The sequence below is a fragment of the Xiphophorus hellerii genome, chromosome 15 (genome assembly GCF_003331165.1).
Source record: "Xiphophorus hellerii strain 12219 chromosome 15, Xiphophorus_hellerii-4.1, whole genome shotgun sequence".
Classification (NCBI taxonomy): domain Eukaryota; kingdom Metazoa; phylum Chordata; class Actinopteri; order Cyprinodontiformes; family Poeciliidae; genus Xiphophorus; species Xiphophorus hellerii.
The window spans coordinates 16,161,992-16,179,521 of NC_045686.1; the positions used below are offsets into that span (position 1 = coordinate 16,161,992).

The 17,530-nt window shown below is 36.6% G+C and overlaps 1 protein-coding gene across 5 annotated transcripts in view; it reads left to right on the plus strand.

Annotated features, from left to right (window-relative positions):
• LOC116734035 (cAMP-specific 3',5'-cyclic phosphodiesterase 7B) overlaps window positions 1-17,079 on the plus strand; it is a 28,893-nt gene extending 11,814 nt beyond the window's left edge. For 4 of the 5 annotated variants that reach the window (XM_032585156.1, XM_032585157.1, XM_032585158.1 and 1 more), the window contains 11 exons: window positions 36-199; window positions 304-367; window positions 561-656; window positions 1,300-1,400; window positions 2,836-2,967; window positions 3,066-3,157; window positions 3,848-3,992; window positions 4,566-4,662; window positions 4,820-4,900; window positions 4,970-16,506; window positions 16,605-17,079. In XM_032585156.1, the coding sequence (XP_032441047.1) occupies window positions 36-199; window positions 304-367; window positions 561-656; window positions 1,300-1,400; window positions 2,836-2,967; window positions 3,066-3,157; window positions 3,848-3,992; window positions 4,566-4,662; window positions 4,820-4,900; window positions 4,970-5,187 (1,190 nt within the window). In that variant the 3' untranslated portion in view covers window positions 5,188-16,506; window positions 16,605-17,079. The remainder of the gene's footprint in view (window positions 1-35; window positions 200-303; window positions 368-560; window positions 657-1,299; window positions 1,401-2,835; window positions 2,968-3,065; window positions 3,158-3,847; window positions 3,993-4,565; window positions 4,663-4,819; window positions 4,901-4,969; window positions 16,507-16,604) is intronic. The other variant, XM_032585155.1, reaches the window with a different exon arrangement.
• The last annotated feature ends 451 nt before the right edge of the window (window positions 17,080-17,530 follow it).

Consider the following 17,530-nt stretch of genomic DNA (forward strand, 5'->3'; position numbering starts at 1 on the left):
ATGCAATTTTTATTTATTAATTTTTTTAAATTTAGCAAATTCACGGCCAGGGGAGGTCGAGTCCGGCACAAGGAGAAAGCTGAAGCGTCTGTTAAGCTTCCAGAGATACTGCCATGCCTCCAGGTTGTTGAGGGGATTAATGCCTCACACTCCCGGGTCCCTGCACTTGCTGGATGATGACTACTTGGGACAGGCAGCTGTGAGGGCACAAAAACGCATTACCACGCAAACAAAGATACACATATAATTTCTAAGATCTTTTGCGAATAACAAATCAACTCTTATAAATGTCTGTCTTCACAGCACATGCTCTTAAAAGTAGACACATGGAACTTTGACATTTTCCTCTTCGATCGTCTTACAAATGGTGAGATTATTTTAATCTGACATGACTGCTCGTCCATCAGTTTAACAATGTCCTTCACCAGCTAAATCTATGTTCTATTATGTATTTTACCATGATCCAAGTCTATATGCCTTTTTTATGTTTGGGGATAATTATGTTTGTATAGTCCGATGGATTGAAAGATACAATTATTGTTTACAATTTATCTGTGTAGGTAACAGTCTTGTGACTCTGATGTGCCATCTCTTCAATGTTTGTGGATTGATTCACCACTTCCAGCTGGACATGGTTAAACTACACAGGTTTCTTGGTAAGCTAGCAGAAGACTTTTGCTGCTATGTTTGTTTGCTCTTCTAGCAATGACAGCTAAAATAATGTCTTTATCTTTTCTTCTTCCTAGTTTACATTAGTTGACGTTTAAATTGACATGACTGCTAGTTGACAGCTTTAAAACTGTTTATATAGAGTCTATTAGACTCATTCACAGTGAGACTGTATTTATAGCACATTTAAATAGCTGGCCGAAGTGCTTCACTAAATATAAAATCAACCAAAATTTATTCAGTGAAATATTGATTATAACAACCAATAAAACATAAGCATATAAATAACAATTAGAATTAATAAAAAATAATTGTGATAAATAAACCAGAAGTGGAGCTGTAAATATCTAACATAAAAAGGACTTATGACCAAATTCTTGCTTTTTTTTTTACTGAACCGTTTTGGTAATAATGTGACCCTTTTAAAATTCTCTGAAAGAGTTGCTATATTTTTGGTGTTTTTAGTGTGGGTATTTTTTTTTATACCAAATACTTAACGTATTTCCCAATATAATTCTATGAGAATAATGCCTGCATTATCATGTGTTTCAACTAACCGGAATAAACAGAGACCTTGTAGATTCGTTGTATTACAATCAGTGCTTATTGATAATTTACAATGTTTTGCAGGAATGGTGCAGGAAGATTACCATTCCCACAATCCGTATCATAATGCTGTTCATGCTGCTGATGTTACTCAAGCCATGTACTGCTACATAAAAGAGACCAAGGTAAACACACTCTTTTCCTGTCATGCCCATACTGCAAAGCTTCAGCTGGCCTGAGCTTCTCCTTGACATAATCTATTAGCTGTGCTCCCAAAGGGACGTCTCCCGCTCACTTGTACTCAGTGACACATCCATCTAGAGCTCAGAGATTTTTCTGAAGCCCTCTGACCAGATTAAGCGTCTCTGCATCTTTCCCCTTATTCAGTAATTGCTTTTGTTGCTCCAAGAGGCACTTTGTGATTAATCTATTTTGTTAAAAGCACTAAATGAAATTCAATACGGCACGCTAACCTGTATGTTGAAGATAACAAACACTCTCTGAGAAAAAGCAAGTCTGCATTTTCACTAATCAATACTTCATGCTATGATGCATAATGAGGCTGGATCTTTGGCCACCTGTAATGACGTCAGCTTTGTTTTTTTGAGATAAATTTGGAAGTAAACCAAATTTAGATAAGACATGACTAACGATCCCATTTCTCTTAGCCATTCCTCAAAATGGGAAATTCAAGAAAATTGGACATTGAACTATTGGCAGGTGTTAGTTGATTTTCACTTGTCAAGAAACATACTTGCTTCGGTAACATTTTATTTGCCGGGTTGTGAAAAAGGCTGTCATGACACCGTCATAAACATGACATAACACCTGTCATGAACATGAGTAAGTCTTCATGAATATTTATGACTGTTGTCATAAAGTGTCATTCGGTAAATCATGACACTTTTAATACAAAGTTGAGATTATTCAAAATGTCTTCGTTATGACAGCTTGACATTAACCAAGAAATCATGATCTGACATAAATTTGTTATAAAAGTATTACTGATTAAACTTTAGCGTTAATAATATAAAACTACATAATTTTTAAAGTTTAATCAGTAATACTTTTATAACAAATTTATGTCAGATCATGATTTCTTGGTTAATGACAAGTTGTCATAACAAAGACATTTTGAATAATTTACTGAGTGACACTTTATGACAACAGTCATAAGTATTCATGAAGACTTACTCATGTTCGTGACAGGTGTTACGTCATGTTTATGTCAGTGTCATGACAGCCTTTTTCACAACCCATCAAATAAAGTGTTACCCTTGCTTCTTACCTAAACTTACCCAAATGTAGAGTCAGAGCAGTTATGAAAGTCTTATTGTTACTGTAACTGTGGCAAACAAGGTGGGACAAGGACCCAATCTAATCTTGCTTCCTAATTGTCAAAAAAATCTTGTTTTTAGTATCTTTCAAATTTGACATGTTTTATTTAAAGGTTTTGCTCACATACTTTGGGTTATTTGACAACTTAAATAAACTTTACATTAACCATAAATTGAACGTTTGACAAAATAGACACTAAAAATTAAGATTAGCAATGATTTCTCAATTAGATTTTTCACAAGGATCTCGCTTGGAGATTCTCAGATCATTTGTGTTTTGCAGCTGGCGGAGCAGCTGACTCCTCTGGATGTGTTCCTGGGTCTGATGGCAGCAGCAGCTCATGACGTGGATCACCCTGGAGTCAACCAGCCTTTTCTCATTAAAACCAGACACCACCTGGCATCCCTCTACCAGGTAAACACAAGCAGGTGGATGGGTGTCAGCATCTGGGTTTAGCTGTGGTGTGTTTAGTGTCAGGGGAGCAGAGACTGAATGATATTCCTGCTGTACAGAACACCTCGGTGCTGGAGAGCCACCACTGGAGATCCACCGTGGGCATGCTCCGAGAGTCTGGTCTGCTGAGCCACCTGCCGGCTGACATGTCGTAAGAACACTCACCTTACTTCATCTGATTTTTAATCAGAATATTTTATGATTTGGTTTTAGAAATCTTCTTTTTAGGTTTACTGTTTTTATATACTTTTAGAATCTGATCTTTTGGGCAAGTTTTCTACCTTATTTAGAAGGATATCTTGTTATCTACAAAAACCATGCATATCTCCCACCACCGTTTTACTAGATTGTATGTCCTAAAAGCACTGCAATTACTTAAAGTTTACGCATTAATGTTTGGAATATGTTACTGTTTTGCACATTGCAAATCTAATTTCAACGAACACAGTACACTAAAAACCTTGGACACCCATGAAGTCAAGGTGAACCCTTTTGGGAAGTTTTAGTGTGAGGGAGTGCTTTTCCTCTTACTATCTGATAAGTATTTATTCTCTCTCACTGAAATAACACTAAATTTAAAGGTTGGATTTTTCTTATTATTTTCGTTGTAGCTGTAGGTTTTCTTTTCATATAAATAAGTTTAGCATGAAATTAGAACTCAATAGCAATTTTCACTGGATAAAGTAATAAAAGGTTTTCATGTGGCTTTACTTTTAGTCTTCACATGAATGTCTTTGACCAGGAAAAATAAGATAATTTGGCTGTTAAAGGGAAGGCATGGTGTATGAAACTTGTAGCAGGTGAAGTAGAGCTCATTGGTTTGTCTTCCTTAACTGTACAGGCAGGACATAGAGCAGCAGCTGGGTTCTCTCATCTTGGCTACAGACATCAACAGACAAAACGAATTCCTGATAACTCTCCGAGAGCATCTGGACAACCAGGATATGGACCTTCAGCTGGCCACACACAGGCATTTCATACTTCAGGTACACTGCCTTTTCCTCTTCAAATGTACTGTTTGAAACTAGATATTTGCAGATAAAAAGACACATGAGACACTCTAAGATGCCTGAAGTAATTATAAGCAAGCATAACCATCATGGAAATGTCCGCCCAGTATGCTGTTCAGGAAAGAGAGTTTGGTTCTGTGTACCTGAGATGAATGTGTTTCCATGGGAGTGTTATCATCTACAGAGTAATGATAAGGATACCTAAAACCTTCAACCCAAGTCATGAAGCTTTAAATGTAGTTCTGTTAAATACTAAGGAAATATATGTAAAGTTCTAAACTTAGAGAAATTAAAAATAAAATTCTCTTGATATGCCAATATTTAACGAGTTGAAATAATTTCCATGCTCATATAAATGGGAAACATTTAGTCTGATTTTTTTCTTTGTGTCACAGTGAAGAAAAAGGTTGTGTGTAATTTTATACAGTTTGTGTAAGCATGTAGATTCAACTGTATGGTATCCAAATGATAATTTTCTCACACAGCTTTAGTAGTAGACCTCCATATTGTTGTGACATGTTTGTATTAATTTCTCTTATTTTCTTCTAGATTGCCCTGAAATGTGCTGATGTGTGCAACCCATGTCGGGAGTGGGAGCTGAGCAGGCAATGGAGTGAGAGGGTGTGTGAGGAATTTTATAGGCAAGGTGAGTAAACTTTCACATATCAGATTTCAAACTAGAGTTAGTATTATGGTGTGCTGAAGAAGATGTGCATTTTAAAATGCCAACTCTATGCACTTTATTTCACTGTTTGTTCTTGTTGCAACTGTTTTTATCAATTTTGTCTTTGTTGACCTGGAAGGTGACCTGGAAAGGAAATTTGACTTGGAGATCAGTCCTTTGTGTGACCAACAGACAGACTCTGTGTCAGCCATCCAGATTGGTAAATCCTGTTTAATTATCAAGACAGTCTCATTAAATAGCCCTTATTAAGGAGTTTCACATCTTTCAGGTTTTATCTCCTACATCGTGGAGCCTCTGTTTGAGGAGTGGCAGCGCTTCACTGAGCCCAGCATGCTCAGCCAAATAATGATGGGGCACCTGCACAAGAACAAGGCTTGCTGGAGCCGACTCAGATACGTACACACACTTGCAGAAACAAAAACTCACCTCCATGTCGAAGAGCCTGAGCCTGAAGGAGGACAAGAGGAGGCAGAGGACATCCCATAATGTCTCTCTTGTTGCTCTGATGGTTTTTAATCTCCAGCATACATGGAGGGGAGACGTTTTAATCCAAATCCATGTTTATTCTCCAGCACGTTTGTTTCCACAGCTGGTTGCCCTTACAGTGAGAGCACTGGAAGGCAGTGTGGCCAGGAAACAAGAAGTATAGCTCCCCCTGGTGGAGCTGTGGTTGAATGTAGCATTGCAGGAGAAACAGAAATGGAAGTGGATTTACTGAGGAGCAGAACGATCTTAGTAAGAAAAACAAATGTGGACATGCTTTTGTTTGTAACTTTGCGCTCAAATAGATCTAAAAGGTTAACTAGTTAACATGTGTTAACTGAGGGTTCAGATGTGAATTTTAACATGGGTTTAGTTGGCATAATAGTGATAAGAACAATAAAAATGAGACGTATATAAAAGCCAGCTGGACTTTGCTGAAAAAATATGACAGAATAACAATCTCCTCACATCCTTTATTGTTTTTAAAATTTAAAAATGCTTGCACTCTTGTACAATGTTTTTTCATGTCTTTATCTCACTTGTCTACCTTTCACTGAAGTGCGTTTTTAACTCTTAGCTTTGAGTCGTTATGTCGAGGTACTGTACACTTTAACATCCAGCATGTTCTCGGCGTAAGACTGACTCAGATCATCAATTTAAATAATGACTCACACTAAAAGTGGCTTAGGTCAGTGTTGCCGGCTTGATGTTTCATTGTTGAGCTGAATCACCAACTTGAAGAGCCAAATAAAAAAAAAAAGGTTTATCTTCATATTATAAGTTGTATAAACTGTATATACTGTGATGGATAACCTGAACACTTCACATGCCAAAACCTTTTTATCTCTGTACTCTGTAAGTCACTTGAAAATGTAACTCTTCTCACTTTTCTCTAAAAGCCAACTGGATTTAATCACAGCCTCACTTTACAAGCTCATACACAACAAAGCCTTAACAGCCGCTTGGTCTGTCAGTAAAAAAAAAGGGTTTTCTGATCAATATGTTTCATATTAAAGTTTATGCCTCTTGTTCTTCAGCCATATCAGCACTGAAACACCGGCTCTGTACTGTAGCATCTTGTTCCTGGTTGGTTTTTCACTCAGTATCAGGGTCAGATTTGGCATCTCAGAACTGTGAAGTATTGTCAAGGTGTTGGTGTACTTTTATAACACATTAGCTCTGCTATGTAAGGCTTTTGTTTGAAAAATGCTTCCATCTTACTACACTTTGAGCAGGTCCTGTGTGCTGTATTTCTTAGGTTGATGAAGAAACACTGATGTCTTTACTTAAAATATACATTAGCGAGGGATGTACTGAATTAGGTTTTGTGTCCAAATTCCAATTTTTGTTTTTGTACAGCTCTGACATAGCTGGTGCTGTACACCATTCTGCTTTTAGCTAGTTTCCGTTTTTCATTTAATTAGAATCTAAAAGTATTCTAAATATTTTTTTTAGCCTTTTATCCTTGTGTAAAAAGCATGAGTTATTATTAAACAGGGTTTACCTTTATTTTAGGGCAAAAAGAAATTATATGGAGTTCAAATATTAAGCTGTTTTTAGTACCCTATATTAGCAGCTAGAATAGTTAGCATTCATAGCTGTGAAAGACCTAGAGCAGTGCTTCTCAAACTTTAACTCCTCAGTAAATGTTACGTTTTCCAAGTACCTCCATCTTTATCGAGATGTAGTTGGACTTTTTAAGTTTGTTGTGTTAAACAAAAAAGGATTAATAACCTCCCTCTGGCAAATAATACAATGCAAAACAGGTGAAATTTCCAAGCTTTATGCTTGGAGAAAATTAACAAAAATGACCATTGAAGTTTGGAGTTTCTCACATACCTTGACTTCAGAATCCACTATGGTTGTCTTGCACATACATCATGTTCTTAGATGCTGTAAAAACTGTTTATTTTCACCTCCAAAATGTGGTTATTAGTTTCTATTAGTAATAATACCTTGACTACTTGATATTTATATCATAGTACTTAGAAAATCCCATTGGTTTTCAAAACTCAAAGTGGTGAAGTTTTGAAAACCAGTATGGGCAATATGGTCTAATTGTCCATTGCAATATGTGATTAGATTGACATATTATTATTTTAAGCAATATGGGCTTAATTGCATCACCATATTTTGTCATATTTATTGCAACAACGTTAAAGGCCTTTCACTAGCTACACCATCTACATTAAGCAGGACCACTAAACAGCGTGCAAGAATCATAATAATTCATATTTTAAAATACTGATATTCACTGATTCCCTAATAGTTTAAGAATAGCAATCCCTATCATGTTGGGATTGGGTTGGGAGTGTTTGCAGACAGCACCAGTTCATAAATCACATTTCATACTGCAATATTTTTCCCCCACTAACAATAAATTAAATGATAATAGGTGATCCCTACTTGGAACTGGAACATGTCTGTTGGGTTTAATGTCATTCTCAGATTTACATCTTGACTCCAGAGGAAAAGGGAACATGATCACCAGAGGTACTTTAGCTCCAGTTTGAGAACCATTGCTCTAGAGAACAATGTAGCCCATTATTTGCACTCTGATATTTACAAAGGGCTGCCAACATTTAAGCATGTTCAACTTTTCTGTAATATCTTCTTCCCTTCTGCCCAAACAATCCCTGTTTGCAGACTTCTCCCTACAGAAAACAAAAAGTCATGTTTTAATGCTTCCTATGCCTTTTGTGCTTTCTCTGATATTGTTTGGTACATCTCAGTGTTACTGTACATAGCTAACTATCACTCTTTTTTTAATAAGTAACATATTCCACACCAAATTGTGAATCCAAACACAATAGTGTTTGTGCTGTGTTATTATTCTGTTTATACTCCAAAGTCATATTTTCCACGGTCCTGATTGGAAATACAACAATAACACCACCTGAAGTTTGAATTCCAACTTGGAAAATCAGAGATTTCTTTAAAGTTATCGAGCTAAAAATTCAAATAAAGCTCTTTTGCATAAAAAAAACAGTTGAAGTTGTTGGGACACACTATTTTTAGTATTTCTGATGGTTGGTATCTACCATCACTCATATCGCTAATATAAGCTGTATATTAGTGATATACATAGAGATGTGTAACCTCTATTTGTAAACTTGTTACCTTTAATGTCTGAAAGCATAAAAATATAAATGTGTTGTTATTGGAAAGTATTGCTTCTAGTAATTGGCTCTGCAAAAAAAATTGCAAATCCCACTGGTTTTCAGACATGCAGCTAAAATATTCAAGTATAGTTAGACATTATTTTGTCATCTTATTTCAAACCTATGGGATAAATCAGACAGCAATAGCTTTGGTCTGTTCACTGACTGGGAAGCTATCAGACTGTTGAGTTTCCAGAAGTCTATCACTGTTCAAGCTAAATATCATCTAGATCTGGCCACTAGCCAATTCCTATGTGCAACTGTATTTATTTGCTTCACTTAATGTTAAAGTATATGCTACCTGTTACTATAAACATTGGCTAAAAAGATATTTATGGGTAATATATATCTAACGTCCATGGATGCACTGAGCCATGTGAAGATAAGGCTTTTGATAGCAGGTCATCCAGTATTTGTAAATACAAGTATAGAATATATGTATGTTTGCCTCCCTGCTTTAAATATTGTATACCAGAGGTTGTTGAATTTAAGATTTGTTGCCAGCAGAATATGGTATAAAATTATGAGCTTGACGAGAAATGTTTGGTTAAAGTTATACAAGCTGCAATATCTGCCCCAGTTAAGAGGTGCAGTGCAATAACGTTAAACTCCTGTGTATAGTTCTGGCTTGTATACTTATGTCGGTTATATAACTATATATGTCTTTACAATGGCACTCTGCTTGCTGTGCTAAGATTTCCACTTTGTTCGAGCAGCACTGGTGCAACGGGGAAGCACAGACAAAAAGGCCTCTGTAAACACTTGGCGGGGTTAAGTTGATCAAAGAGCGCAGTTGCCTCTTTGAGCAGCAGAAGGTGACCCGAAACACTGTTTCAGTCCTGTTTTGATTTTTACAGCTTCCAAACCTGAAAGCAGCTATGAACCGGGAACAAAGTGACACATCAGTTTCTGAATATGCTACCTAGCAAGTGCTCCAGATTATTCGCTATGAGTCATATATTTACTGTCAGTGCAGACCTGGTCCAGGCAACAAGCTTCAGGCTGCCTTGTTTTTGAATACCTCTCAGAATGAACACTGTTACAGGGTAACTGAGCCATACTGGTTATATTCAGCAGGACTAACATGTACTGTATGTTTGCATACAGGAGTAATATCAGCTTTACTAAAATCAGCATCTTAATGTATACCAGTAAAATGTGCAAGTTTAGTGTGAAGCTGTAACAATTTGTAATTTGGTACCATGAGATATTCAGATACATCTATTTCTGTTAAGTTCTTGTATTTCACTCTCTCCAAAAGAACAAAAAGGCTTTGCAAAAGTATCCATATGTCCTAAACTTAAACATAGTGTAATGCTACAACTACTAACTTTAATATACTTAATTGGGGTTTTTTGTTATAAATCAGCACAAACCTCAAAGTGATTGTGAGTGAGGTGAAGATGAAATGATGTTTTCTTTAATGTTTTTTACAAATACAGATTTGAAAATTGTGGTGTATTTGGCCCCATCAGCCAATATTTTTATAAACAGAAATGTATCTAGTTATTACCCTTATGATAACTGTACCAGCTGTGCACAACTGGAGACTGAAATGCTTGCTCATTATTTGCAAAATAGCTCAAGTTCAGATTTTGCAAGCATTGTTTCCAAGTCTTTCCATACGTTCTTAACTGGATTTGGGGTTTAAAACTTTGACTGGGTCATTTTAACACCTGGAAATGTTTCGATTTAAATGATTCCATTGTAGCTCTGGTTGTATGTTTATGATGATTATCCTCGTGAAATAGGATCATAATCACATGCCAATCACAAGCTTTATTCGAGGATTGCAGTGTATTTATCTCCATTCAGCTTCTCATCAACCCCTACTAGTTTTCCTGTGACTGCTGAAGCTTTCCCACAAAATCATGCTGCCACCATCATAGGAATGGTGTGTGCAGAGGTATTTGCAATGTTTAGTTAAAAATCTAATTTGGTCTTATCTAACCAGAGCACCTTCTTCCATATTTATGCTGTCTCCCCCATGGTGTTGAGCAGACTTCAAACAGGAAATTGTGCTTTCAACAGTGGCCTTCTGCTTCCCGCTCTTTAGTATTAGGTAGGTGTCCTCTGAAGGCCAGTTGGTTGCACTGGATTATCTCTAAGGGTATCAGATTTAAGGGGGCTGATTACAATTGCACACCATTTTTATATATAGTTAAAAACCATAGTTTCCCTCCCTTCCACTTCAGTTTTATTCACTACTCTTCACCAGTCACATAGAATCCCAATAAAATATATTGAAATTTGTGGTTGCAATGTGACAAAATGAGAAATTCAAAGGGTATGAATACTGTTGCAAGGCACTGTGCATTTTATACACTGTTAATTTGTAAGACGTTGACCTAATTCTTTAAATAATGCAATTCAAAGTTTGATTTTCTTCATTTTTTCGACTGTTTTCATGTTAAAAACATACAAAGTTTTAAACGTTTTTATAAACCTTGGGATATCTGCAGTAGAAGGACATTGATCGGTTTCATTTTTTAGGATTTCAAGTGTCTACTTTCTGGACTAACATTTTGTGCAGCGTGTAATCTTTCAATAGAAGCCCTTGGTGTCAAAAATGACTGTAAAAATATGTCAGGGTGGCTCACCTGATGTCTCTGTATACTTTTGGGCACTGTGAATAAAACAATAAAGTTTTTTTGTTTTTGAGGTAATTAAGATTTGTATGGACTTGTTTGTGTTTACCATCAAAAGTTTTAAAAGGAGGAAGTTGCTACATTCAAATGACCACTAGATGGCAACAAAGCAATTCTGGTGTGTAAGAGGCCTATGTAAAAGGGAGACCCACCATCCCGTATGGAAAGGGGGAGAGGCGGGGGCTCTCCACAGGGCCGTGTTTATAGTATAAATAGTTAGGTCACGTATGAATCAAAGTGATGATTTCTCTGATGTAACGGTAGCTTGGGGCTGTAAAGTTTATGTGTCAACAAGAAACTTTGGAGGCAAAGTTGTGATCGGTTGTAGTTTACAGGTCAAACAAAAGAGAGGATGAGGATGAATGAGTCACAATGTTGACTCTAGAAATTAAGATACTCTCTGACCGCTAATAAAAACTGAACTTCTCTGGTAAAACCTTCTGATAAACATAAGTGTCTCTTAAATAAAGAGCAAGAGTGAAGCTACTTTTTTTTATACACAAGCGAAAGAATGTAGGGTGGTGTTCTTTGCAGATAAGTGTTGCAGCTAGCCTGTGTTTCCCTCATTTGCATGCCATTGATTTGCAATGCAAATCAGGCTTGTAGATTGTGTAAGATGTGGGGTCTGCTAATAAATCACATTACACAGTGGTGGCTGACTTTTCTAAACTTTATCTTGTTCAGAGTTTCAACCAGAAGCCTGTATTAGATGCTAAAACAAGACTTTCTCTGTTCTCTGGGAAAATGTATCAAAGAAAATGTATCACTCATGACAAGAGACAAACAGTTACTTGCAACCGCAAGGACTTTAGGCAATATAACTTACATTTTTTATTGATTTTAAGATACCACAGTTATGGATATGACCTTAGTTGTCTCACTGGGGCATGTCATCAGGTGCCTATTCATGCTCCGTGTTCCACTCCCACTCACCCCCCAACCACACACACACAAACACACGCCCATACAATTTAAGTAGAGTCAGTCAGCATTCATCCAGCATGTGTCACTATAAATATTGACACTGCAAACAAAGCCCCCTCTTTAGCCCCTTAAATTACACTCATTTAAACGCTCCCTTGGTAAAAACACGCGCGCTATCAGACCACTGCACAGATAAACATCTACCTCCGAATGTAACCCCTCATCTATAGCTGCGAGACGTGGGATTCACACCCGACTTTATAGATGTACATTTTTAAACCTAAAAAAAAAAAGAAGAAAGAAATGTCAACTGTAATCTGTCTTGGCCCTGCAGCTCAAAGATAAAGAGGGCTATGTGCAGAAAGTGAAAAATGAAACTTGTGGCAATGATGTACGGCTTCTTTCTCAGTTCACATGTCTGGCTTCTGTGCTGTGCACCGAAAGGGTTAATCTCCTCTTGTTAGTCAGCATCCTCTTTTCTGTATTTTTTGTTTTGCCCTTTGTCTTTCCATTGTCTGGCACTTAATCTCCTGCTTTGAATAACTAAGATTTAGTGGGATCTTAATTCAGTTATCAACACCATGGCAACAGCTGCTAGAACAGTGTTTGCTCATCTGCCAGTAGCTCTTAGTTTAACAGAAATAAGAAATTACAGAATGGGATAAAGTTTTCATATCAATTTGTGGACCAAATTAATGAGCCTGTTTTCCCCAAACCAACTTCATGCAACTCTTATGAGCGCCATTGTCGAGCTTTCTGTTTACCTTAATATCCCTGACAGGCCATCAAAACTGTAGAAATATTTCAGCTCTGGACAAATTATTGTGCATTAGAGCCACCATTTATTTCTGCTATGAAAATGTGCCCAAGCCATTTCTCAAGACAAAAAGCCACTGAAGAAACTAATCTAATTTCTAAATTCAAAAGCTTGTCAGAGAGAGGCCAAGACCCAAGAACTTGTAACTGTCCGAAAACAAGTCATAGCAGTTTAGGCAAAGCTGTATTATGAGCCTTTACAGCCTTTAATGACATACTTTGCATGGTGTGAAAATTTACACAGGAAACATAAGTAGAAGTTAGTGCACCACCAATGGCCTTCCTACATACTGAGTACACAGCATGAAGAGTGGTGCAAAAAAAAAGAAAAATGTTTATTTAAATTGTTAATTTAAATAAAGAATGTTTTATATATTTTTGCACTGCATTGGTTTTATGAAAACACCTTTTGTTTTCTTCTCAGTATGTGTTTCAAACAGGAAGACCATTGGTGGCACACAGCTCCCTACCTCGATTTCCTTTATAAATATTTGTCAGTTTATGCATAAATAGTCAAGTAGAATTTGAGACAGTCTTTTGTGGATTTGTTCAATGCTTTAATGAAATTCAGAAGTTTACATACACTAAGATTGCTGTACCTTTAAACAATTTGGGAACTCGGCGATGATGATAACGACATGGCTTTTTAAGATTCTGACTTGTTAACTGACAACATTAGAGTTAAAGGTTTCAATTTGTAAATCCACTAGCATGCAAATGATCAAATAAACTACAATTTAAGTGAGTGAGGGAAAAGGAACATCAGCTCAATGACGAAGCTGGGAAATTAAAGCTTGTGGACAACAAAGTCAATGTTTTTCTGTGGCCATTACAAATCGGTGCTCAATTTATGAAACCAACTAAAAAGGCTGTGTGCACAATGCGGCCTACAAGCCTGACTCGGTTACACCAGTTCTGACAAGTTTCTGTAAATCTCTGTAAACTTCTTCTTAACTTACTTTTTCTTTCATCATATTAAAGCAAATCTGTAAAAATATTCACTCTTGTTATTTTGTCATTAAGGAGATGGAAATAATTCTGCTAATCCTGACTGACTCAAATCAGGAAAAACACAGTCATATTTCTTCTGGCCAAATCTTTTTAGACAGTGTATGTAAAAATCTGGTTTGACAGGGGAAGAGCGCATAAAACACAAAAGGGTAGATGCTAATGCTAATCTTGCGGCTGTGTATGTGATTCATGCTCACAGTAACTAAAGCATGCTCTAATCCTGATTACTTCTTAAAAAAGCATCTCTTCTTTTTGAGCATCTTTGCAGAAGGTGGTTTCCATGCAGCACATTGGTCGTATCATCAAATGATTAAAGTGTGCGCGTAGGGGGAGGAAAGGGTTAATTTCTCATGCAGTATTAAGATCTTCAACATCAACACCCACACATCAAGTGTAGAAGTTCACATTATGTACATTACTAAATATGTACATTATTAATAAAGTGATTCCGGAAAAAAAAGGGGGGGATGGGAGGAAACAATATTTTGTGGCCCTAATGTGATGTTTTGTTTTTTGTTGCTGCTTATGGGATGATAAACAACATAGAGATCTGCCCTGTAGAGACACACCTGCCAGAGTTCATCTGTTCACCTTCAGTGTGTGGGAATCATGGCCAGTAGAGTGCTGTATACGTCTCATGCAACTACAGTTATTTTCATTTTAATTTGGTGCAAGCATATGCTTACAGACGGATTTGCTGACTGCTTCTGACAATTTGCATCTTCCAAAATATGTGCAAGAGTTTGTGGGCAGATGAGAGCAAGATAGATGGCACATATTAACCTTTGTTTGGTAAATTAATACCTAACAGAGGTCATGTTTTTTGTTTTTTTGTCACCGAAGCTGCTGCTGAAGTCTGTACACAGTGAAAGTTTCTTTCTGATTTGTGTTACAAAAACGTAATGGTTTAGGTAGGATGTTATGGTTTCCTGTCGATTTCTGACGTGTTCTGATCAGATCTATCCCATGGTTTGAACTTTGGACCTTTGCAGTATAACCTGCAACTACACAAAGAAGTCCTTTGGTGCACCTTTTGCAATCACTTGTTCATTTCTTTTAATATTAAAAGTAAATACCTTCAAAAAGCTAATTGGAAAAGTGGTCCTACTAGTGAGCTCAAATAGTATGTTCTTTTGTTATTTAAAGTTTATTTCTGCAAACATTGTTATGGACTTCTCTTTAGTGTTTTTCCATTTCTACTCAGTATTCCCTCCCTGGTTCACTGAGGAAACACGAGTAGCTTCCTGTAAATCATGTGCTTTCTTGTTGTATCAAGTGCAGCTCAACCTGCTTGGCCTGTTCCTCCAGCTCAGCATCACTAGTCAAAATCATATTGCTATCACCATTACACGGATACAGTCATATTGTTGCTCCTGTAAACACACGTTTTAGGTGTAGACTTATCCATGTGTGACTGTGTTTATTTTGTCCAGATTTGGGGGGCATGTGTAATGTTTGTTTGTGGTTTGCATGCCAGGGTTTTATGGTGGGATTCTTTTTTGCGGTTTGTGAACCTCTAACCACCTGAATACTAAAAAAAAAAATCACTTTTTTTCAGGTCACACTAGAGATGCTATGTGTTTTAGCAGAGAGCTGTTTGCACAAAAGTAATGAATATATATATATATAAATAAAAAAACCAGCAACAAATGTTTTGTGTGCTGCTAGAAATAGATCATAGATTATCTTTTCATCTGAAAGGAAACCCCAGATAAACACAACAGCAGGAACTTAACAGAGGACACACAAAAAGGTTACCTTTAATGGTATTGAATTCCAAGTAGACCATGAAGAAAAGATTTATTTAAAAAAAGACTGCACAGTGACTACACAAAGCTCCTTTGTGCTTAATTTTAAATGTAGTAACAAAAATTGATTGGTTTGAAGTAACAAAGTTATCTCAACTTGTTACATAGCAGCATAAATGTTGTCAAAAACTAGAATAAAGTTGCTCAACTAACAAAAAAACTCAGTGCAGTTAGCCACTGCCTTAGCTAGCAATGTAGCACTGAAGTAAAATACATTAAAGGAGAATATTATGTAAAATTTCAGCTTTATATAATTTTATAATATTATTTCCTCATCAAAAACATGCCTGAAGTGTCGTGTTGACTCATTCAATTTCACTGTTTTTTGAGTATTATCTTGACATTTTGTGTCAAGATTTTTAAAAGATAGCTAATTTGATAGCTTTTTGAAAAGCTATCAAATTTATTTTCGAAAAGTTCTGCTACTTCTAAAGACCTTATCCGTTTGGTCCATTCCATGACCTTGCCAATGACAGTTTGCTATTTAAAAAAATCTGACAAAAAAAAGAGAAAGAAATAAAAGAAAGCTTTTAGCAAATGCCACTGTTTCATCTAATTTGTTTTGTTTGTGTCAGTAATATATTAAGGGAGAAACTGGCAGAAGTTTAGCGACTCCCTCTTTTTATTTACCAAGCTATCACTGTTGGATTTATAAGAATTCCCTTCTCAGATTTGAAACTCCTGCTTAAGAACTCAAATTCAGCATACCAGAACAGCAGTAAAATATGCTAAGATTAATTTAAGCAAGTCTAAGCATGTTTATTTGTTGGCTTCGTTATGTAACTTGCCTCTTGCCTTCTTTACATGTAAATGTGTGCATGCATAGATGTTTATCTTGTGTGTCTTTGTGTTACCCTATGATGGAGTGGTGACCTGTCTGTAGTGTATATACCCCACCTTTCACCCATTGACCACTGAACATGGGAAACCCCATCACAAACCTGCAAGAATTAAGTAAGTGTATTATAGTACATTCCAATGTCATTAATACTACTAATATACTATTTTATAATTTGCTGTGTAAATGTACATTTGTCATTTACATGTTTTAGTAGGATTTTATTTGATAGACACAGAAGCAGCCAAGAGGGCTATGCTCTGGAGGAGATTCAAAGATCCACAAATCAGGTGGGAGAATATGTCGACAAGATAATTACTAGTCATGCTCTCCACAACATTGGCTCGAATAGGAGAGTGGCAAGAAGAAAGTCCCAATTAATATTTTGCTGCAAGTCATGTAGGAGGCACATAAAGCATGTGGAAGAAGGTGTTCTAGTCAGACGAGAACGGAAAGTAACTTTTTTTTTCCCCCTTTCCTTTTACAATGCAAAATGAAGTGTGGCAGGAAAAATAACATGGCCCTCATTCAATTGAGAATCTGTGGCAAGGCTTGAGAAATAATGGTCTCTGTTGTTGTCCATAACCTGACTGATTTTGAACTGCTTAATGAAGAAAGGGGGAAAAAGCTCAGTGAAATAATTGTAATTAATGTAGCAAACAACTGTACAAAATAAATGAGTTGAATGATAATGCTGTGACCTCAGTCGGTGATAGTTTAATGTCTATGAGAATGGCATAATCTGTGGCAGCCAGCACTCAATATTTAACAGAATAAAATCCAAGGTGACCAAAAGACAGTAACAAAAAAAAACAACATTTGGGGAATCCAGGAATCTCCCTTTGTGCCAATTTGAATCTGCTACTTTCATTAACCGCATCCACCATAGTTAAAGACTTTGTGTGAACAACCGATGTATGAATAAAAGGAGATTAATGTCCAACTATTTTATCAGCCCTTATCCTGCTTGGCTTTTTGTTTCTTTTTTTTTTTTATTGTTGGATGGGATTCGGGAGTCTACCAGGGTAGGGGAATTCTGAAGGAGTTTGTTCTCCAAAGATCCGCTCCTGTTTTCTCATGCATCTTATTTGACAGGCAAATCCAATGCAAATCTACTGTGCTGGAGAGGAGGACCCACAA